The following is a 24,780-nucleotide window of genomic DNA, read 5'->3' as shown; positions in this document are numbered from 1 at the left end:
GACTACAGTGTGACTGCAAAGTATTTCAAGACATTATAATACAGTACATGCACATTAGCACATTCAGTATTAAACTATAGCTAATTTTTAAACAAATGACACCTGATATTTTCTTCTTCTTTTTTTTTACATAATTTTTTTAATGAAATAGTAGTATTTGTCTACACATATATACACTACCATTCAAAAGTTTGGGGTCAGAATTATTATTATTTTATTTTTTTACAATATGTATACTATTCCATTTCAAATAAATGCAGTTTTTTAACATTGTATTCATCAAAGAAAAGTGAAAATAAAATATGTCCTAAAAAATATTAAGCATCACAACTGCAAATCAGCATATTAGAATGATTTCTGAAGGATCATGTGACGCTGAAGACTATTATTTAAAACAGAAAACAGTTATTTAAATTGTAATAATATTTCTTAATATTACTATTTTTATTTATTAAAAAAATCTAACCAACACAAAACTTTTTAGCGGTATACATACACTAATCCTGCTTCTAAAACCACAATATGGATTCATGCATTGTAATACATATTTTGATATTCTGTCTCACCTGGTTTTCCTATTATTATAGACTATGCTAACTAACCATCTATGTAGAAAACACTTCCAAAAACAAAAAGCAAAAACTCATAAAAATCATATCATTTAAATTGCCACTTCAGTTATTCCCTGGAACACATGAACACTTGTACTATCTAAAATTATAATATTCAAATCATCACAGGGCCATATGCACCATATTAATACTGGTAGCACAATTATGGTCCCTTTTATACTATATTTACTATTTTCTTCAGTCACAGACATGTTTTCTAAGAGGGATAATCCGAGAATGAATGATGTGAATTGATTTGTTATGTGTTAAGTCTTTGAGCCGGACCTGACGCCATTCTTTCACTGAGCGGTGGATTCCCACAGGGTAAATTTAGCTTCTTGTGAGACGTTGGTTCATTTTATAAAGGTTGTTCATGTAGAGAATAGAGAAATGGGACATAAATGTATCTTGTGTTTCCTACAGCTGTACATGTTAAGTGAGGTGAACCACCAAGACTCCAAATGAAAGGTTTATCTTATAGGACGGTGAACAGCCATATAGGTTCAATATGGTTCGATATGTTGAAAGCTTCTTCAAAGCAAATGTTCTAATGTTCTAGTGAGAGAAAAAAAAGTGCAGGTACTCCCAACGGTTGGAATTGCGGTCACAGTAACGGCAACATGGGAGAAGTGCCGGTACGCAAGAAAAAGTGAGGGTACGCTACAGATTAAAATATAGTATAGTATAATAAAATATAGTGCGCACACCGGCCCACTTAGGGCACTGACTTTCTACCATAGTTAAGAGAAGTCCCTGTTCAGTAAACTGTACACTCAAGCTTGCTTCATTAGGTGTTTTTAAACAAAAAACAAACTGAAAACAAGCAAAGAATGTTTTGGTGCTCTTTTAACTTGTTTTCCATTTCTTCACATTCCATTTCATTCTGCGTACAGGTGTGGGTTCAAAAAGGCAAAGGTAAAAGGTCATCAGTGATGGTGGATCAAGACATTGCCCTCATCGGATAGGGTGAGCTGAGCCACCTGACGCACAGTGGAGATCTTCTTCACCGCCTTCTTAAGCATCACCTTAAAATCTTTGGATTCAATTCTGTAACATAGAAAAACAAAAAAGGATCACACCTTAGTGTATCTAAAACATCCCCAAATGACATCACTTGTTTTTGACTGTCCGTCAAAAACTTTTGTTCCACAAAAACAGAAAAAAACAAACAAACAAACAAACAAACAAAAAACAGAAAGAAAAAAGTATATTTAAGAATACATTAATATCATCTTCATTTAACTGTTATATATCTGTTATATATATATATATATATATATATATATATATATATATATATATATATATATATATAAAAGTGGTTTAATTTGTTAACATTAAAGTCCCCCTGTGGTGAAAATCAAGTTTTTAAAGTGGTTTATATGTCTATGTAGTGTTTTTAATGCTTTAAAGGGATAGTTCACTTTGAAATTAAATTTTGGTATGTTTTAGCTTACCTGAAGGGCATCCAAGATGTAGGTGTCTTTTTTTCCGCAGTAGTTTCAATTTTGATATTTTTAGGTCAAACCGTTCTTGTCTGTCAGTCATATAATGCAGGTCTATGGTCACTGTCTCAAAGAGCATGCACAGAGTCCAAATTAAAACAATTCCCCATCGTCCAAATTAAACAATTCCCCATCGTAAGTACACATTGATGGCCTAAGACACGAAACGAGCGGTTTGTGTGAGAAAACGAACAGTATTTATATCGTTTTTTAACTCTTGTACACAGCCACGTCCAAGTGATCTGAGGGCGCTCGCGCATCCTGGTGTGTGACGTGTGCGCAGACTGGTGCATAGATATATATACACTAGATGTCGCCTTGGCTACGGCAGTTCATTGGAACGAATGTCTTTAAGGCGACGCCTAGTGTATATATATCTATGCACCAGTCTGCGCACACGTCACACACCAGGAAGCGCGAGCGCCCTCAGATCACTTGGACGTGGCTGTGTACAAGAGTTAAAAAACTATATAAATACTGTTCGTTTTCTCACACAAACCGCTCGTTTCGTGTCTTAGGCCATCAATGTGTACTTACGATGGGGAATTGTTTCATTTGGACGATGGGGAATTGTTTTAATTTGGACTCTGTGCATGCTCTTTGAGACAGTGACCATAGACCTGCATTATAGGACTGACAGACAAGAACGGTTTGACCTAAACATATCAAAATTGAAACTACTGCGGAAAAAAAGACACCTACATCTTGGATGCCCTTGAGGTAAGCTAAAACATACCAAAATTTAATTTCAAAGTGAACTATCCCTTTAAGACAAACCATGTGCAAATTCATAAGTCAACACCATTGCTGAGTATTTTCTCCTTAAAACTGCAGTTTACCAAAGACAGTCTCAAAAATGCAGTTTGAAATAGCTGTTTCTGACGTCACAAACTACCTTGTGGATCGCTGAGCTGGTGTGAGCGAATGGAGGCGGGGCTAATTTGCATATTCATAAAACCATGTATACTAAATGAGGCAAGGGTGTAGAGTTACATTCAAGCTATTTTAAGGCATGAAGAATGTTTTTTTTTTAAGGAAAAAAACTTAAAATATGTCATTTTGTTGATCAAAGATAAGTTTTAAGTGATACAATTATTGACTACAGGGGGACTTTTTGATTATCTACATTAGTTAACAAATTAACAATAATGCAACAACAACAAAAAACTTTCAATTTATCACTTGGAAAAGCGCTGTAAACACTGTAACTTGTGAATATATATATACTTTGTTTTGGTCTATGTTAAAAGATGTTACATGAAACACTGAGAACACACAAGACATTCAGAGCATGACAGAACACACAAACAGAAACATAACAGCATGCCAAACATAGCCGACGATCCATTTTGAAAAGCCGGCTATCCATATCTGAAGAGTGCCATCCAATCTGGAAGGAGAGAGCTTTAATAACCACTATCTTAGGCAAGTCACAAATCTTTAAGACCAAAAATATCTATAAGGGTGTACAAAGTTACCAGAAATGATGACATCACCAAATCACACACACACAGACAATTTCATTTTGATTTAAGGGTTACTTTAGTAAAAATCTACTACATTAAAAGTAAACTTTATATTAAAAAACTTCATGTTCAAATGTATAAACTGACAATTGTAGAAATGAACAGAAATGGAAAGATAAAGCAGTAGAATAATGTAGTATCATCTGAGAAACATTACTTGAAAGTAGAAGAACTGAGTCTTGACTTGTGTATGATTGGAGAATGAACCCAACCAAAATGGGAAAAATTGGCAGTAGCTTCCCGCAGTGACTCTTTACCCCCTGTCCTTTCGTCCTCCCCACCTCCCTCAACTCCCTGTGCCACATTGAGTAATGTTATACATTCTCCATGCATAACATTACCTCAGTTTTTCTTCTTTGCAAGCTGTGCTTCTGCTTTCCGCTTCTTGTATGCGGCTATCTCCTCCATCTGCAAGCCATGAGCCATTTGCCTGAAAAATACATTGGAGAAAATAAACAGAAGACACACACACACAGACTGCAGGACACAGGCCACGGAAAGGCCTCCGCTTACCCTGACTTGAGTACGGGCGGCACAGGGAGCGGTTTGGTGAAGTTGTCCCTCCCGGTGAGCCAGTAGGTTTCTTCTATGCCCTTGCCCTGTGGAGAACAGAGAGCCACAAAATCACTTTCCAGAACATTCTCATTCACAGTTCCAGGCTGGTGGAACGCTCTCCCCACCCTCATCCGGAATGCAGAATCCCTGACAACCTTCAAAAGACAGCTGAAAACCCATCTCTTCCGTGAGCACTTAACCTCATAAAAAAAAAAAATTAAAAAAAAAACCTTTCCCTTTGAAACATCACTTATCAGGCTTATGCTACTCTGAATAATGCCTGAACTTCGTATCTTGAGCACTCCTTGCGTTGTTGTTGTTTTTGCCTCTTCATGATGACTCGCTTAATTTAGTCCTAATTTGTAAGTCGCTTTGGATAAAAGCGTCTGCTAAATGACTAAATGTAAATGTAAATGTAAATCCAATCCATTCAGATGACCTGTCAATCTAAACCCATCAACTGGATCACTCAAGAATTAGTTTTACTTGTTGGATTGCACTAGTAAAAGAAAAGTAAGAGAATTGACCGCATTTGGAGACAAACCTTAATATCACTTTTAGTTACTGGCACATTATACCATACAGCTGCCATTTTGGGAAAAATGCATCATTTAATTCATGCCTGATTTACAACAACTATACTACATATTTACATGGTTTTACCATCACCGAACCATTGTAGTAAAGCACTATAACACACACTACCATTCAAAAGTTTGGGGTTAGTAAGATTTTTTAAATGTTCTTGAAAGAAGTCTCTTATGCTCACTAAGGCTGCAGTTATCTGATTAAAAGCACAGTAAAAACAGTAATACTGTAAAAATATTATTACAATTTAAAATAGCTATTTCAGTATATTTTAAAATGTAATTTATTCCTGTGATGGCAAAGCTGAATTTTCAGCATCATTACTCCAGTCTTCAGTGTCACATGATTCTTCAGATATTCATTCTAATATGCTGATTTGATCCTCAAGAAACATTTCTAATCAATGTTGAAAACTTGTGCTGCTGCGAGAAAACATTTTCAGGCCTCTTTTATAAATAGAAAATTCAAAAGAACAACATTTATTTAAAATAAAAATCTTTTGTAACATTGTAAATGTCTTTACTGTCAATTGATCAATTTAATGTGTCCTTGCTAAATTAAATTTTTTTTTTTTTTTTTTTTTTAACTGACCCCAAACTTTTGAAGTAGTGTATAAACAAGTAATTGTGAGACAAATTATATGAAATGTTTTGGTTTGTCCTACAGATGAACTCACCTTGAGTTCTGTTCTGGCTCTCAGCTCTACTTTGTACCCCAATTTCATCTCCATCAGGATCTTCACTGTACTGGAATGGACATGGATTCTGTACGCTGCAAACACACAAACTTTAAGAACAATTTCCTTGCCAGTCAAAGCAAATTATACAATTGAAGACAGTCACTGAATTTCATTGATTATAGAGATGTTAATAATTTTAATCACTTTAATTTAATGAGACATACATGATTGATCTTTGAAATACAGAAACAGAATTGTTCATGGTGAAACTAAGGCTGTTTTTGAAAGGTTAAATCACTCAAAAATGAAAATACTGTCATTAATTACTCACCCTCATGTCGTTCCAAACCTGTAAGACCTTAGTTTATCTTCAGAACACAAATGAAGATATTTTTTGATGAAATCTGTGAGGTTTCTGAACCAACTTTCAAGGCCCAGAAAGGTAGTAAAGACATTGTTAAAATAGTCCATGTGACTACAGTGGTTCAACCTTAACGTTATGAAGCGACGAGAATACTTTTTGTACGTAAAAAACAAACAAAAATAACGACTTTATTCAACAATATCTTCTCCTCCATGTCAGTCTGCTACAGTGATCACATTGTAAACACAGTGCAGCGCTTCCGGGTTCTACGTCAGAGTACCGCCTCACTATTGGCCGACATTTTCACGTGAGCACCACGGCACGTGTGTGATGCCGACACAGGTGCCAGCCAATAATGAGCCGCTGTTCTGTAGGGGTGGGAATCTCTAGGCACCTCGCGATTCGATTCGGAGGGCTGCGATGCAATGCTAAAACGATTATCGATGCACCTTTTTTTTTGTGTGACCACTTGGTACTTTTAAAGCAAAGTATTTATGATGACCCATAAAGAATTTACTTCCAATACTTTCTATATTAATTTTGTTAATAAAACAAATGGAAGTGATTTGGCAAGTCAACTGTAAGGTTACATTTGCCAGCATATGTCCCAACATTGCAAAGAACCAACAGGAAAATAAATGTGTGCCTGTACTAGCAGTATACTTGTAGTAAATGAATACAAACTTCAGCATATTCTGAATCTCTAGCATTTAATAATAGACTTCTAACCAACATCCTCCTGTTATGTGCAAAGAGCAATATAATCCTTCAGACAAAAAAATAAATAAACATTTTGCTGTAGCAAAATCAAAATCAGCTTTCGTTAAAAAATATAGAATTATGTACCAGCAGCTCTCATTCAAAAATAATGCTTGTGGACTATTCTGAATAATTAGTAACATACAAAGCCGCTCTTATACACAACTAAATAATAAGAGTTATGACGAGATTTTTGCTGTATACCACAATCAAAAACAGCTTATACAAAAAAAGTGAATGAACATCAGTCAAAATGTAACTTTTTGTGACTGGCATTGCACTGATACACACTGTGACTGGAGGGCAGTACAGTAAACCTACGTATAACTGAAACACAACTGTGTGTTTAATGATTGGTGGTGGTTGAGGAGATCCCCCCTTTTATGTAAAGCGATTTGAGTGCAGAGAAAAGCGCTATATAAATGTAATGAATTATTATTATTATAACGTACGTATAACAGATCGGTTTACAGCATATTGATGTGAAAACTAAACAATACAGAAAGCAGCTCTCATACAAAAAATATAAAATAGGTCACAATGAAATTGCCAATTTTCCATACGTTAGCTTTTAACGAAAAGGGTGCCGTTCGAATTTTGCGCTCAGCCATCATGCGTCTCTGTTTTGTGCAGGCAACAGACTGACAGAGTTCCGCCTTTTGCGTCCCGTATATATTATGTTATTAGAGAAAAAAAAAACATTGATTTTTGACATTTGAGAATCGATTCAGAATCGCCCACATCGCGATGCATCTAAGAATCGATTATTTCCCCCACCCCAACTGTTCTGATGTCGCTTCATGACATTAAGGTTGAACCACTGTGGTCACATGGACTATTTTAACGATGTCTTTACTACCTTTCTGGGCCTTGAAAGTTGCAATGACGTTGCTGCCTAATGTAATTTCAGAAAGCTCTCGGATTTCATCAAAAATATCTTAATTTGTGTTCCGAAGATGAACAAAGGTTTTAAGGGTTTGAAACGACATGAGGGTGACTAATTAATGACAGAAATGTCATTTTTGGGGGAACTAACCCTATAAGCGTAAGATAATATCTCTTGCGTCCTTGTGTTCTTGTACTACATCATAGTCAAGCGTCAAAGTTCAATTCCAATTCTCAAGAATGCAAGAACAGAGAATGCATGAAAGTACCCAGATGTGTTCTTGATATCGAGGATGCAATGAGTGCAGACTTAAGAGAATCGAACAATTAAAAATCCCAGAAGTCATTGAGGGCGGACGACGTACGGAAGCCGGTAAGCTTGTTCTCATGGTTCTCACTTAAGAGTTTCCCGCTGAATGCTTGCAAATACGCGATGGCTCGTGAAAGTAAGCATTTGTCGTTTTATCTGGCATCATTTTAATAAAGTTATAAATACCTAGAGAAAGCCTGTAGTACTTTTTAATTGGCATATTTAAAAGAATCTTAAAGTTGACAAAGCGTAACATTAAATATACATACTCATTTACACAAATACTAATGTAAATTAAAAAAGATGTCAAACAATAACAATAATGTAAGTACATATTTTAATAGGTTATGACATCTGTGATGTTATGTTTTATTCATTTTGCATTGGATGGTGCTGTCCCACTGCTGAACTGTCAGATGAGCAACAAGATCACAGCGCATCTCAATTCTCACAAAGATGCGCTCTGTGTTCTTGTGTCCTTCCGAGCTCGTTCTTTTAAGCTAGCCTGGCAAGACTGGTCTCCGTGAGAACGCAAGTCCGATCTTTGCGTTCTTAGAAATTAGAAACGGTCTAAGTGTCACATGCTTACGCAATCCAGTAGACTCCATTCTAGAAGCAGTGGTAACCGTGTCCCCGAACAGACAGTACCGCGGCATGGACAAACCCACTACACCAGCCACACAGGGACCTAATAAGAAAGCATACATAACGTAAATGAAATGTTCGACATTTTTTACATTTCATCTTAAACCAAATGGCATGGATCCGCCTGACCTGAGTGAAGTCCTATTCGGATGCGGACTGGTACATCAGGCATATGCCTCATTTTGAAGGTACCAACAGCACTCAGGATGTCCAGGGCCATGTTTGCAATCTCGGCTGCATGTCGGTTTCCATTGGGCACGGGCACACCTGATGCCACCATGTAAGCATCACCGATGGTCTCCACCTGCACGCAATGGAGACAGAGATATAGTAAATTGAAAGATTATGATATTCATGACAACAATGTTACATGGTTAAAACAAAACAAAGGACATCTCTGTGGAAGCAAACACATTTGCTTATACAGTGATTAAACAATAAAAAAAGTTACCTTATAGACATCATGATTGCCGATTACAGCGTCAAATGTTGTGTAAAGGTCATTGAGGAGGTCAACCACCTCAATAGGCTCACTGTTGGCTGAGATTGTGGTGAAGCCAACAATATCACTGAAATAGAGACTGACACTGTCAAAATGCTCGGGTTCAACTGTAGTGCCCAGCTTCAGAGCCTCTGCCACTGACCTACAGAGGATTAGGTAACGAGAACAAAAGACACTTTAAAACTGCACAAGTTTACTCAAATAAGGGAATGAAAGTGATGTGATGGTAAAGTCATTACTGTGACTGTGTATGGGTCACTTACGGGGGCAACATTTGTGTGAGGAGTTTCTCAGTCTTTTGTTTCTCTATTTCCAGCTCCTCTGTCCTTTCCCTGATCAACTCCTCCAGGTTGGAGGAATACTGCTCCAACATTCGCAACATGGAGTCTATGATGTTGGTCTTTTTCCCTTTATTAACATTCTTGAACTGTAGAGAGATAAGAGGGATACAGAGAAAGGCAGAGAATATAAGAATACTGAGCTCTAAAGTGATCCCAACAGCTTACCAAAGCATTCTGCTATTTGTCTCCATTGCATTATAGTTATTATGTCAGAACCTATATAGAACCTGTATATTATATAGAACCTATGTCAGTAATCTCTGTTTTTAATCTTATAACCTTTAATAATTGCTCTGTAAAAATATTTGTAATTTTACAGAAAAATGGAAGTTAACTTACCATATAAAAAATGTAAAATGTTGAACATTGCATCATATGTAATTTTACTGTAAAATACTGTCTAATTTATTGTTTTTGGAAGTAAAAACTATGAATTACCATGTAATTTTTCAGTGAAAAACAAAAGGATATTCCCAGAAGTTCCTACGTGACATTACATATATGATTACATTTTATTTAAGAAAAGATGTTTCTTCTCATTTTTGTTATAAATCGTGTACATTATAGGGTGATTTGTGTTATAGTTCATGTTGTTTAGTTAATGTTTATGGCCTTTTTTTAGTGTTGTGTGTTACCCTGATGTTGTATGAGTATTTTATGGACAGACCAGTTATGATGAACTCTGATACTATTTTACCACCTGTAAAACTATGGTGCTTATCAGTACATTTTTTAAGGTAAAAAAAAAAAAGGAGATTCTGGTAGGTAGGTAATTTTGGTAATTATTTCACTTAATGAAATATATGATTAGTTGTAAAATATACAGGCCATAATAGAAGTACTATCAAAGCATTTTTTATACAATGAATTTCTGGATTTATTTTTTACAGAACTGTTGATTTCTATGAGAGAATAGGAATAATATCATGTGACTTTACGGTGATGGTCTGGCAGTGTTGCTGATGTTCACCTGGTCAAAGATTTCTTCAAATGTGGGTCTTTTCTCTGGCTGTTCGTTCCAGCAATTCTTCATGAGCTGAATGCACTCCATCGGAGCGTGGTCCGCAGACACGATGGGCCGGCACATTGGAGGAGGCTTCCGGACCTTCTGGATGATTTCTGCATGATCCAGATATATTAAAGACTTACACATTGTAAAATAACTATAATAACGTCACACAACAATATAGTCAAATAATAGTTACAGTACAGGTACAGTATTACTTTTATATTTAAGGAAGGGGGCCCTTGAAAGGGGATCATCATAATTGTGTGTCTGTGTCATCAAAAAAAATAAAAAACCCTGGTATAGATGATGGTGTCACGTGACTTTACCATCGCAAGACTGCTCCAGCATACAGAACGGAGGTCCTCGCATAACCACCTCTTGCATGATGATTGCGAAACTGTACACATCACCATGGTGAGTGCCATACAAACCAGGGTGGGACCCTCTCAGTATCTCAGGGGAGGTCCACAGCAGGTCTATTGGGGTTAAAAAAATACATTAACATGCTATGTAGAAGAAAAAGAATATGGAAATGCATAGAAATAATAAGAAAAGACTCCTTACCTTCAGCTGGCGGTTCAACATAAGGAAACTTTTGAGATTCCAACACCTCATTGTAGCCATAGTCTGTGATTTTGAGCACAAAACGCCCATCAACCACACAGTTCCTGGATTTAAGCCTTCCATGACAAATGTCCCTATGGTGTAGGTATTTCATACCCTGCATGCCAGTCATAAACACACACACAAGCATGCATATTATGTAACTGCAAATTAATTTATGAAACAAAAATGGGTAACACTTTTTTTTACAGTGTCCTTGTTACATATGGTACATGTACTTACCAAAGTAATAACAGTAAATTGTGCATAATTACATGCAACTAACCCTCAACCAAATCCTACCCTAACCCTATAGTAAGTAGGCTACATGTAGTTGCTTAATATTACTCAGTACTTAATTATATAATTACACTGTAACAATGACACCTTAAAATAAAGCGTAACCCAGAAATGTAAACACTAGAGCAGTGTATCTCAACTGGTGGGGCGTGAGCTAAAAGTGCATTGTGGAGTGTCCAGTCAAAGAAACAACAGTTTTTTCTGAATCAAGACTTTTATTTTGAAAGACGTGCATGAAAGCTGTTGACTCTTCTGTCATCCTCAGTTTAAGCAAAGTGTGCCCGAGAAAAACGCATTGTCCTGATTCAGTATCTGCGGTCAGATGAGATGTTGTCAGGTTATATGTCAGTGTCATTATTCTAATGTTATTTTCGTAACTTCTTATGAAATAAAAAGTCTCTCATCTCAGAAAAACAAACTTTCCTCTCCTGTCAGACTATGTTATAGACCTTATTCACAGCAGTGCCATTTTAGATTTCTAACGGGAATGAAAGCGAGGCTGTGAGGGATAGACATTCTATAGACATAGAGTGTTTCTGGATTGTTCTGCTGACGAAACACAGCAAAAATATCTTTCCAAGAAATGTCAGTAGACAAAAAGTGTGTATGTATGTATATATATATATATATATATATATTCATATTATAATTCATTGTCTCTTTTTGTGACATAATTTAGGTATAAATTCAGAAGACATTATAAATGTGTGCTTGCTTTATTTCAATGTTGATATATTTTACAAGGCATTCTAATTAAAAAATTCAACTAATCCCATTCTTAGCAAGAGTACCTTGATGAGGTCCAGAATGAGAGAGGACTTGAACATCCAGTCCAGTTTGACATCGTCGTTGACCAACAGATCTTCCAAGCTGCCACGCGAACAGTACTCTGTTACTATGGCAAAGACTCCGCAGTCGTGGAAGAAGCCTAGAAAGGTGTTAATATTCTCGTGCCTCAAATCGTTCATCTGGAGTATAAAGAACAATTGTATGATTATTTGTAATAATCAATAACAGAGAACACAGAATGTGGTTCTACCAACAGAAAGAGTACTACACCTAAAGTTTGACTATGTAAAATCAGTGGCAAAACCAACCAGTTCAAAAACATCGCAGGTATTAGGAGTGATGCTCCGGAAGTTTCCATACGGAAGCCGTTTCAGCCATGCCCAATCACCCTGCCGGATGAGAAACATTGTAAATGTTCAAAGTAGTATACATTAAAGAAGACTTACAAGTATTCCACAAAGTCTACTTAAACATGAAGTCATAATCTAGTTTTACATGACCATTTTTAACCACTCATATGGCCCTTAGAAAAAAATGCTGTTTTGATTTTTAAGATTTCTATATGTAAATGACCTCTTTTGTGCTTGACTAATCTCCATGCATAATACTGTTCAAAACTTTGGGGTCGGTACGTTTTTTTTTTTTTCTATTTTTATATATTCTAAAATGTAATTTATTCCTATGATGGCAAAGCTGAATTTTCTCCAGTCTTCGGTGTCACATGATCCTTCAGAAATCATTCTAATGTGCTGGTGCACAAGAAGCATTTCTTTATTATTATCATCAATCTTTTGTAACAATGTAAATGCCTTTACTGTCACTTTTAAACACTTTAATGCATCCTTGCTGAAAAAAAGTATTAATTTTTTTTTTTTTTTATCATTTTACTGACCCTAAACTTTTAACCGGTAGTGTAGTTCACACTGTTGTTCAACAAGGTTGTTCAAGCTGCTGAATACTGAAATCACATTGATATGTAAATGTGGGCGGTCACGGTTAATGGTTACAACATCGATCGTAACCATGACACTTTCTAATGATGTCGACTCGTATTTGCAGCTTTGTTTTCATAAATGGTCTATGTGGACTGGGGAGGGGTATTTCGGATGAGAATGTTAAATCAACACTCTATCTTGAACTCATTTTAAAGTAAGAAGGAAAATCAGCCATTTTGGATAACTTATTGAGTTGTTATTTTACCTCATAAATGACGATATTTGAATTTTCATGGGTGGCTGGTGATTGGCTAGAGAACGGAGACTTGAGGCTTCGCTCTGAATTGCTCATTCTTGTGTCACTGGCCTTGCTGTCATCCAAGCTCAGCTTCTGTTTTTTTGGGGGGGTTAAAGTATTAATTATCAGAGCATGTGAATGTTTGTTTGTTTGTGTGCACATGTGTGTGTTACTGACCTTATTGCTCAGGGAGGGGTTGATGAAAGTGACGTCATTTAAAGTCAATAAAATTTTGTTCGGTCCCCGCACCAGTCGGATCGTATTAATTTTACGCCTATAGAGAAAGTTTCGAAATATTGTAAAGAAACTGTTGCAGTCTACACACTCTGAAAACAAACTTTATGATAAATGTAGGTTATAATTCGTTGATGAATAGGCCTACCTGATGCAGTAAGAACAGCTAATCGAGAAGAAGAAGAACAGAAAACCAGACAGGAAGATTAAAACTATATTGAAAAGATTCACACCTGTAACACAAAGGGTGATTGTTACATATGACATAAAATGCATGCATTTCGATGTGTTAGTGAACACGGTATCATGTACTAACACACTCACCTCCACGGCAGATGATCCCACGTGTAAACCAGCAGCTGGAATCAGTTTTCGGTGGCCCCGCATGAGGAAAATGAATCGGCCGACCCAGAAAGCGCACCATATCTGTCTGCATCTCTATACGATATGTAGGCTTCAACTCCCAAGAAAAGCCATCTGTGTCCAGCACCACATAGTCCAGCATGCCAAAGTCAGAAGAGTTTGCTTGTAAGCTAACACCTTTGAATAGCAGGTTTCGGGCATTTTGGGCGATGTTCCCCCCAGACATCCATTGACCGGAAGCCCTGACACTTTGCACAGCATGAGCCATGAACACGATGGAGGAGTAGATGGTGCCAAACAATGGGGACACCTGTAGAATGAGACAGTTTTGCATTAGCTATTAGCATAGTTTTGAAACCATTTAACGCCCCATTGTAAAGCATCTTTGTACCTGCTGTGGTTTAAGGTGCCTGGGCAGCTCTCCTTGCTCCTGGGCCTTTTCAAAAACTTGGTAGAAAGACTGTTCCTTTGGGGACTCAATAGTGATGGTGAGCACGGCATCGTAGGCTCGTAGCAGCTTGCTGTTGTAGCGCAGGGATGGCTGGGTAATGTGATGGTAGGGCAGTCTGTAAAAGAGAGTATCGTAAGATATAAACACCAACGAGCCGTCGGTCATCCGCATGTCGTGAGCTGTCTCCAATAGCATCTTCTGGGCTCCTCCACCAATCAACACCGAGTGCATAACGAGGATGACCACTGCAAACAAAAGCATTGAGAAGAAGAGATCAGCAAATCACACAGTGGAAAAGAAGCAATCATTTGTAAAATCTTATTGTATATTATTTTATATCATTATATTAAATACAGTGGGATCCAACTGTCTGAGATGACACTGAATATATGTTTTTCCCTCAAAGACTTTTATGATAAACTGTTTTTAGGGTAATGCTAATCAAGACAGAAGCAACATTTTCATGTGAACTTGTGAAACTGGTGAAACTGGTGAAACTGCTGAAAAAAAAAAAAAAAAATTATATATATATATATATATATATATAATTCTAATCAATAATTGATTAAATGAAATTCAAATATAATTTGTAGATAAAAGTTTTATATTAAATTAATTAATAAATAAATAGAAGCATTTCACTAGTGGTCTTAGACATTTGGATCTCACTTTACACTACCATTAAAAATTTTGGGGTCAGTAAGAAATGTATACTTTTATTCAGCAAAGACGCATTAAATTGATCAAAAGTGACATTATATACATTTATAATGTTACAGATTTCTATTTCAAATGTATAAAATGTTGTTCTTTTGAACTTTCTATTCATCAAAGAATCCTGAAAAAAAAAAAGTTCAATGTGTCTTGAACAGCAAATCAGCATATTAGAATGATTTCTGAAGGATAATGTGGCACTGAAGACTGGAGTAATGATGCTGAAAATTCAGCTTTACCATTACTGGAATATATTACATTTTGAAATATGTAAAAATAGAAAACTACGATGTTTCACAGTATTAATATTTTTACTGTATTTCTGATCAAATAAATGCCGCCTTGGTGAGCATAAGAGACTTCTTTCAAACACATTAAAAAAATCCTTACCTTTTGAAAAGTAGTGTAAATAATGAGAAAGTATCAGTATCAAAGCAAAGTTTTGAAGTAAACTCATTTGGAGTGTAAATTATGGAATAACATGGAACTAGTGTGTCCAAAACAATAGTAAATGTTACAGTTTAACATGAGAGCAGATACATTATCAGTACATAATATCATCTGACATTAGCAGTGTTTAAACTCACAACGAAGCTCCGCCACTTTCTTGACCTTGACCAGGGTATTACGCACGCTGGTGTGGTCATTACGAACAGATGCCACAATGCCAACAGGCATTCCATGACCACGCAGGGCATTGGCCAGCCTTAAACCCGCCTCCACCCAGACATCCTCAGCTGATGAAATGATGCCAACATGTGCCCAACTAAAGTGGTGCATGAAGCTCAGCAGCACAAGGGAGGGGAGGGGCATGGTTCGGGCGAACGTAGGGTGACTGCGGGTGTCTTCCAGCTCATTTCCAATACAAGACCAGGAAAACACTGCCTTATTCCAACTCTTTCCTAAGAGAGAGGCAGCTTCACAGTAGCCTGGGTTAACTGGACCTATGAACCCAGATGCTCGTTTATAGTAACCAAGAAAACGGGCAAAAGACTGAGATGTCTCACAGTCCTCCTCCAGGATGACATAATCGAACGTGATGCCCTGTGAGAGGAAGGGGTCCTTGTTGATGTGCTCCACAGCTAACCGCGCAGCCACGCCGGGCTGGGCTTTGGTGAAGAGGGGGTCACATGACCAAGGCCCCACCACCCCAATCCTTACAGTGGTAGCAGAGGTGACAGGGAAGAGGCACAGAAGGCTTAAACATAGTAGCCAGAAACATAAATAGGTATGTTTATGATTATTAGAGAAATGGAGTCTTTGGTCAGGGGTTTGGAGTCCTCTGGTGGCCAATGCTGGAAGTAAGCTGTGGAAGGCACTGGATGACCGTTGCATTGCTAAATAACGGGTCAGCCACGCAGCTGGTGGGTTGGCACACAGTGGAGCTCCTTCACTGTCACATGAGAAATGCCCTTAATGTCAATCATTCCATCAGCAACAGCAAACTAAGAAAAATAAACATAGGTAAACTGAGTGTAAACTAATTAGCATTGTATGTGGTAAAAATGCTTTCAGAACAGCAAAAATGCATTAATGAAGAAAGTGCATAAGATTAAATCTATACATTTGTGCTGGTTATTAGAGGTGTAGGATTTGAAGGGAGAGGATTGCTGAAATCCTGTTAAGAGTACAGTATAATTCAGTAATGCTTAGGCTGGTCACCTCAGCATTATCAAAATAAAACATTACTATTATCATGTTCACTCAAAAATACAACCATTACTGTATGTCCAACATTATACTGGGTATCTTAATCAAAACAGAGTCCATATGAAACTTACGGGACTTTAAATGTGATTATCCAAGTATGTCTGTGCTGCTACTTGAGTTTACTGTGACCATCACAGCTGAAATACAGAAATAAACCAATTTAATTGTGAACAAGTAAAAAAAGCTGACAGTAGTACAAACAACAACCAATGACATTCATTATCTAGATTTGCAAATATATGTACCTAATGTACGGTTCCTTTTAGTGTTATTGTTGTCAGTGTTAAAAACAGCAGTCTAGCATTACCAATTACTTAACTAATTAACTAACCACTGGATTTGACTTACCTACTCTAACTGGCAAAGTGATGTCTGATTGCTCATTTCCATAACTCGTTGCAAGTCCTCTCGATGGAAACACTATAACCACATGCAAAAATCAGTGTGATCAATTAGTTCTTGTTATTTGCAAATCTGCCTAGAAATAAATCCAAATATGGGCAGCAAGTACGATCATCACGGCCTATCCAGAACTGAGTTACAGTTATAATCTTCTCCTCTGCTGTGCACCATGCCACTGCTGACCTCAGTAAACGACCTGAAGATTATATCAATCCAATTTTCAGCCTGTGTGATGGACACATTGTAGTGTTGTGCATGGTCTTCCAAATATAGCAGTTGCTGGTAATTGTTGCTAAAAAAACAAAAAAAAAACATATTATTATTATTAGGCTAGTGTCGATATAATGAATAGGATAGATTTAGAAAAATGCAATATAACTTCATTATCCTTGTGTAATTGTGGGACAAAGTTCTGCAAGCAGGTGTTCTATCGACTTGTCCTACTTTGTCAGATTTGGCTACCTCCCATTAAAACAATAGGTAGCACAATTCGACAAAGAAAAATGCTACCTATAAGGCTGAGCTGCCTACCAGCGTCATATTTATGTGGTTTGAGGCTTTATTAACATCCATACCTCCCTAAACCTAGGCTACTCTTAAAACAATGCATATATTTTTTCAATAAATATTAAATATTGATGTGCACTCTGTTTACCAGTAAACCAGTAAGCCCTGATAGGGCACTTTGACAGGTAGGAATATTTTTTTATGGTCTGTGGTAGGAATAGGATTCATGTCAGAACACCGGCAAAGGAGAAAGAAAGGTTGCATATGAAATTGCATACTGTCTTTAGTAGGTAGGCTACTTATTTTGAACAAGTAATTTCTTCATGACCGCTAAATCTGGACGTACTACATTCGTCATGATCATGTGACCCGCGTCCGTTGTGTCGCTTAACTGCCTTTCATAAATCCTCTCCCGAGGCCTCATAAAGGATGCACTTCAGAATCGCGCCAGAAAAAGTAGGTCATTCTTGCCTAGTCTTTTATGAGTACTGTGAATTCGGAAATACTTCTTTTGTGACAAAAGTTTTGTCACATGCTGTTTTTTGCCCATTTAGTTGGGAAGTATGCTATTTCGGATGCAGCCAAGAAGATGCCGTAGGCCTACCCACACATACTAAAGGGGGCAGTAGAATCCAATGAGTATGTTTTCCCAACAGTTGTCTCTTCCTGACGGATATTATTGTGACCTAGAGCTGTGTGAGATTATCTTAGTGCCTGTACGCTCTGTTATCGACATTTGATTTAGGTAAAGTTTGCCAAGTTTTAGGAACAAAAGTGGCATACTGTAGCATACTTTGCGGTTCACTTTCATTATCTGCTCCATATGTCCCCTTCACCCACTCTGCAATCCTAAACAAATACTTTCCCTTACCAGATAATTGCTTTCTTATGCAGTGAGTGACCGAGATGAAATCCTGGACCAATCAGAATGTTTTAGTAAAGCCTTGTCTTAAAAACTTCCCATGTGTCATTTTTCTATGTTTTATGTGCTCACAATCAAAGCGAATTTTGTTCTCATCCATAATTCTCATAATTCACTCACCATGACAATGACCTAGCATCACTGCGGTCATCCAGAGGACATTTCAATAGGGGAAAGGCAACATTCCCTCACTGCCACCCAAACCTTCAGACAGAGGAGCTTCCATGTGAGCCAGTCGTGATGAAAATGATTCATAATATTGTGGAAAGCATGACCTCTGGTGACAGACTAGAGAAGTCGCAGGTCTTGACTCGGCTTTTAGATCTACTTAGTTAAAATTCAAGATATTTTGATTTGGACTATTTTTTATTATTTTTTTATTTTTTTAGATCTACATACCTTCTAGAATAGCAAATAAAACCAATATATCAGCTTTACCACTGATTAATAAGGAATGGAAACTCTCTAAATCATTCCAGACTTCCAGATTCTAGAATTAAGATGAGGCTTATAATACTTGGATGCCACATATAGTTTAGAAGTAAAACAGATGGAGTTCAATGATATGCTATGAATCTTTGTTGTTGTAGTAACCAGTAGACAACTCTAAACATTGCCCAGTGATCCAGTTCTCTCTCTCTGTGTGTGTGTGTGTGTGTGTGTGTGTGTGTGTGTGTGTGTGTGCGCGTTTGGTTTATATTACATTGTGGGAACCAAATGTCCCCACAAGGACAGTAAAACCTGAGATCACCTCCATTGTGGGGACCAGCCAGCGGTCCACATGAGGGAAATGGGTTAATAAACGTACTAAATTATATATAATTTGAAAATGTAAAAATGCAGAAAGTTTTCTGTGATGGGTAGGGTTAGTGTAAGGAGATAGATACAGTTTGTACAGTATAAAAACCATTAAGTCTATGGAGAGTCCCCACAAAGATAGTGAACCAGACTGTGTGTGTGTGTGTGTGTGTGTGTGTGTGTGTGTGTGTGTGTGTGTGTGTGTGTGTGTGTGTGTGTGTGTGTGTGTGTGTGTGTTTGTGTGTGTCTGTGTAGAAACTACATCACATTTGAAGAAACTAGATCACAATTACAAATGGTGAATGAGGTGAGTTTTTATTAAAGTGATAGTTCACCCAAACATGAAAATTCTGTCATCATTTACTCACCCTCAAGTTGTTTCAAACCTATGAGTTTTTTTCTTCTGCTGAACACAAAAGAAGATATTTTGAAAAAGGTCGACCGAACAGTTGATGCTTACTGCACGTTTGAAGTGTCAAGTCAGAAAAATATTGCGATTTCAGATGCCAAATATAGATCAGGGCTAGAAGGACACTTCACCGTATCTGTCTGACAAAACACCTTTTGTGTTATATACGAAAAGAATGTCTAGTTTTGAGCGATTAGATGAAATAATTGTAAGGTTAAAGCAAATGATCTGCGAACGGTGTTACTCAATTTGACCGATCAAATTTAGACATGAGTTGAATGATCAAGATGCTACTGCATCATAGGATAGCTGCTAAATACAACAATAGATAAAAAAAAAAAAAAAAGAGCACAAAACTGAATCGGAACCTCTCTGACCTATAGTCTCTATGAACTTTTCGTAAATTTCACAGAACTGCTTGGCTGATATTTGGAGAAAATTATGCAATGTAACATGCAATGAAGCATAACAGTTTGATTTAAATCCTACGTGGCGCCTCATACATAACCCTCATATAAACTGAACAAAATCTGGACCCTTGAGCAATAGGAAAACGTAATGTGGTCTAAATCCAGATGGTTCATGTTTGAAAAAGGACACCTATAGACAGTTGTTAAACATGGTGGGTGATATAATGGTATGGACAGCCTTATCGGGGGAGCCATTAGGGCTGATGATGACCACTTTGCATGATGGTATATACAGGAATATATATGAGGCCATTTTATTTGTCCAGGTGCGTCCTGTGGTAAAATAGCTTCTGCGGACTCCCCATCACTGAACTGAAACATGTCTGAATCCTGAGTTTGAAGTTTCACCTCTGTTGTGAGCTGGACATTTTTTAAACCATCAAGAAAAAGCCATGACTTAAACTTAACAGGACAGAAACAGTTACATGGTGAACAGAAAGTTTAGAGAGATTTCTCAGCGACTAAATCAAAGAATAATAATGTGAATCTTTCAAAGTAGCACATGCACACGGATTACAATTCACAACGCCACTGGTCTTCCATCCAAAATTTAACATTTAAATTTTTTTTTAAATTTTTTTTTTTAATGTTTCAGAACATTTAAGGGTAACATTCATATTATGTTTGCAAAATTATCAAATGGAATGTTCCCTTAATCTTCACATAACAGAAAAAAAAACTATGTTTTGAACATTTAGAGAACTTTCAGAAATAACGTTTTCCTAACTTAATGGGAACGTTAGCAAAACACATAATGTCTAAGCCTTTTACTGTAAAACATCTTTCCTTATTGACCTCATTTTTTATCTCATTAATATCTCTCCTTTCTGTCCCTCTAACTTCCTGACTTGCTGCCTTCCCTCCCTTTCTCTTACTGTCTTCCACCCCCGGTTCTCTCTTGGGAATTGTCTTGGTCATGCTTCCTGTGGCTGTGATAACGTAATGAGCTCAGATGGAGAAAAAGTTTCTAACCATTTCACATCACAGCTGTTTCTCCTCTAATAATACTCTGCTGAGAATTCAAACTTCTTTGACCAGCTTTCCCAAATGAACCGTAATTTGGACAAACATCAGTTTATACTCCACAGTCTTCATGAGTCAGAGGGCAAAATAAGTACTCCTGTCTTTCTCAGTTTAGCAGACCATACTAGCAAACAGGAAGCCATTTATAATTGTAATGTCAGAGAGATGGTTTATTAAATCTGTCTTATGCAAACTAGAGTAGAGGCGCCACTGATTCAGGCTTATGGTCTAATCCATCAGCAGATGCCTCAGATTTTTATAATTGTACTTAAATGTTAAGGTCAGGCCAGATTACAGGCATTAAAATAGAGTGACTCACACTTACACACTCACAAAACCTTTACTCACACAAGTTTTGTTTCTCCACTCATGCATGAATGTGCAGCACTGGTAAGTTTATTACACGGCTACTTACCAAATAAATATGTGCAAAATATTGATTTTAGTTGAAATATTTTATAATTCTACCTGTATATTATCTTAAAAGTTACACTATATAAAAATACACACACATTGCACACACGCTCGGAGCACTGGGCAGCCATTCACTGCGGCGCCCAGGAAGCGATTGGGGGTCATTTGCTGCCAGTATTGAGAATCGAACCCGCAACCTTCGGGTTACCAGTCTGACTCTCTAACAATTGCCCTCCCCCCCCCGAGAAATTTCTTTGCTTGAGTTTTGCGTTTCCGGTCTCTCTCATTCAGATGCCATTAAATTGAAGTCAGTAGAAAAAAGGTGTACATTCCCAAAACACATTAATGTTTTAATTTGCATTCATTTGACCAACAAAAAAAACAAAAGAAATACTTTGGATACTTTGAGCATTCTGAGAACATTCAGAAATAATTTAATGGGAACATTAGCTAAATGTTCTTAGAACATATTTTTGTTAGATGGGTTCCTGATGAGAAAATGTTTCTCAGACTGCAACAGACTGCATTTGGTATGTTTATGTGTATTTTTGCTGTCTAAAAGGACAGGCTAAAATAGGTCTGTCTGTGTGTTGTTTTATCAAGTAAGCCCAAAATGGAACTATTTCCATTTTGGGCCGTTTTTCCATTCCACGTGCTACTTTTCCATTGTTTTTCGATGTAAACGCTAGACGGACGTTTAGCTTCTTTTGAAGCATCTCGTGCAAGACGCGGCGATCTAAAAACACAACACTCAAGTTAAAATCAGTTAAACTTTTAAAAAAACGCATCTCAAGACCTTGCGTTCCCGCCCCAATAGTTATACACGTCCAGATAGCGTGTGTTTACATAGAAAAACAATGGAAAAGTGCATTGGAATGGAAAAACGAATGGTCTCAAATGTTCACACAGACTAAGTTTTTCCATTCCACAGCCCTACTATTCCATTGTTTTTCAATGTAAACATGTGCTTGATGGACTTATTTGACAAGAGCGCAAATTTTTAACAGCAAAAATGCGACGCAGATCAGTGGAACGGCAAAAAATGCATTTAAGAGACAACACGTGCTTTCGCATTGCATTCCACTGACTTTTTGATTGAAGAATAACACATAAAATATGCTTTGTTTCATTTAGATTGCATGCAAGAACTAACTTCCATTGTGCATTAAATATATAACACAGGTGCTGTTTAAATGCATTTAATACAAGACCTGACTTATTAAGTTGTGCATTGAACAGATATCACATAATACATGTGCTGTTGCATTTACATTCAAGATCTTACTTATTTCTTTGTGCAATGAAGAGATAACACATAACTTTATGTGCTTTTGCATTGCATTGCATAATTTGCATAAGACCTGACTTACTGACTTGTGCACACAAGATCATTGTTTCATTGCATTGCATACAATAACAAACTTACAAAGAACTAACTTGTATGCGCAATGGTTATGTCCATCTATAGTGTGTGTTTGCATTGAAAAACAAGTAGCGAAAGTGGAATGGAAAAAACACTTTCTGTGTGAATGGCCCCTGAATGTCACTAAAATTATATATATATATATATATATATATATATATATATATATATATATATATATATATATATATATATATATATACACTCACCTACGCAACGCAAATCTCGCGGGAGCGGGCGGTTTGAACTTTGCTGCGGGCGGGAATGGGCGGCTAAAAAAAACACTGCGGGATCGGGAGGTAGCCTAGCGACATGATGGAGATGTCAGTAATGGCACTTTTCCACTACACAGTAGCTCGCCTCGGCTCGGATCGACTCGACTCGCCTCGCCTCGCCTTTGTTTGGTTTTCCACTGTGTAAAAGTTGTCACTAGCCGCGTTTCCATTACCCTTCAAATTGCGCAAATTGAAATTGCGAATTGAAAATACGCTTAATGGAAACACGTCAATTTCGCAAAAACTTCCATTTATCGCAAAAAAGTTTTTACGCTCGCATGAGGTGGTTTTTCAGGCAATTCGAAAAAGGAATATTTCGCAAAACTGCAATGGAAACATTTTTTGCGCATTTACAGTCACCTGACTTAGAAGACGCAGTGTGTTTGAAGTCCATGTATAGCTACGCAAATAATAATAATTTTATATTATTTTATTATAACATTTAATAGGCTATATTTAGAAGACGCTTTTATGCAAAAAAAGAACAAAGCTGAGTGTGGAGCGCGCACTGCATGGCACGGAGGCGCGGGCGTGAACACTTGCATTTTCCTATCAACAGTGGAAACAACTTAAAATACTCTATCATTTCTGGTCAGACAGAAAATAATAATACATTATTCTCAACCACTTTTATTTGCGTAAACTCACAATAACAAGAAAACGCTGTGCTTTTGTAAAATAAAAGAAACAATCAGACGCACTTTCATGATCTCCGTAAACTGAAGCGCGAGAACTGAAACAAAATATAGCCTATATGTATAGGCTAAAGCTTGAAATGTCCACTTTAAAACGAACAAAATTCGAATCGAAAGCTAATACCTTCTGATTACGTAGGCTAATCCGTATGAAAGTTGCATTTCTCTCTAAAAGCGCATCTGCTTAACAGCGGAGATGGAGATGTGATTTTAGCCGACACTTAGAAAACAATAGTTTATTAATTATATTAATGGCTCTTCTCATTCAGCACTGCGGGAAAGACATCAATTCCAGTTTCTAATTTGGCCTTAGAAAACCAGTAAAATCGACATGTTTTCCATATTAATTTTGTGAATATTTTAAATGTTTAATAAAGGGGCAAAAAGTCATAAACAAAGCACAGCAGTTGTGTGTAGCCAGTTCAAATGAAAATTTTGGTGATCAACTTTGCGTTTTAAAAAGACAACAACCGTTCATTTTTCGTTTTTCAATTAGGGGTTAAAAAAGGAAAAACAAATAGACACAAAAGTATCCTACATGGATCGTTTGGACAGAATACTAGACAGAATTATTTATTAAATTCATAAAAGAAACAATAATTAGCCTATAGGAATACTGGATTCTAAATCTCAAAGAAATGCCACAATCAAATCCTCGGAGCAGAAATGAGGGCGAAACACCCAGAAGAAACTCCTTATATGTGTCGTTCGGGGGTCTTTCCCTGCCATTAATGCTTGGATAACAGGCCACGTCTCCTTCCATTAA

At 37.0% G+C, this 24,780-nt stretch overlaps 1 protein-coding gene and 1 long non-coding RNA gene across 4 annotated transcripts; one reads left to right on the top strand and one right to left on the bottom strand.

Annotated features, from left to right (window-relative positions):
• Positions 1-431: 431 nt before the first annotated feature.
• gc2 (guanylyl cyclase 2) lies at positions 432-17,255 on the bottom strand. 3 transcript variants are annotated; one of them, XM_079867453.1, is made up of 21 exons: positions 17,025-17,255; positions 16,748-16,813; positions 15,554-16,411; positions 14,193-14,497; positions 13,763-14,111; positions 13,587-13,671; positions 13,382-13,478; positions 13,172-13,297; positions 12,280-12,360; positions 11,974-12,150; positions 10,844-11,000; positions 10,606-10,755; positions 10,241-10,389; positions 9,193-9,356; positions 8,879-9,071; positions 8,557-8,731; positions 8,372-8,470; positions 5,462-5,556; positions 4,156-4,241; positions 3,984-4,072; positions 432-1,658 (listed from the first exon to the last, which is right to left on the bottom strand). In XM_079867453.1, exons 3-20 carry the CDS (start codon positions 16,299-16,301, stop codon positions 3,985-3,987), a joined length of 3,324 nt encoding a protein of 1,107 aa, XP_079723579.1. In that variant the 5' UTR covers positions 16,302-16,411; positions 16,748-16,813; positions 17,025-17,255; the 3' UTR covers positions 432-1,658; position 3,984. The 3 variants fall into 3 exon arrangements, with proteins under 3 accessions (XP_079723579.1, XP_079723580.1, XP_079723578.1); XM_079867454.1 differs by lacking the exon at positions 16,748-16,813 and having other exon boundaries at positions 17,025-17,239; XM_079867452.1 differs by lacking the exon at positions 3,984-4,072 and having other exon boundaries at positions 454-1,658; positions 17,025-17,244.
• Positions 17,256-17,961: 706 nt separating this feature from the next.
• On the top strand, positions 17,962-18,529 carry LOC307156323. The gene is made up of 3 exons (XR_013820690.1): positions 17,962-18,041; positions 18,140-18,224; positions 18,460-18,529. It is a non-coding gene; the product is annotated as an uncharacterized lncRNA (long non-coding RNA).
• The last annotated feature ends 6,251 nt before the right edge of the window (positions 18,530-24,780 follow it).

This window comes from Squalius cephalus, assembly GCF_949319135.1.
Source record: "Squalius cephalus genome assembly, chromosome: 3".
Taxonomy (NCBI): domain Eukaryota; kingdom Metazoa; phylum Chordata; class Actinopteri; order Cypriniformes; family Leuciscidae; genus Squalius; species Squalius cephalus.
Note: the sequence above shows the minus strand (reverse complement) of the source record. Positions and strands in the feature narration are given on the sequence as shown.

Coding starts and splice junctions, on each gene's coding strand:
- gc2 (XM_079867452.1), bottom strand. CDS start 16,301: ATGCAACGGTCATCCAGTGCCTTCCACAGCTTACTTCCAGCATTGGCC. Junction 13,672..13,762: donor TGGGATCATCTGCCGTGGAG/GTGAGTGTGTTA, acceptor TTTGTGTTACAG/GTGTGAATCTTTTCAATATA. Junction 5,557..8,371: donor AATGGAGTCTACTGGATTGC/GTAAGCATGTGA, acceptor GTGTGTTTGCAG/CGTACAGAATCCATGTCCAT.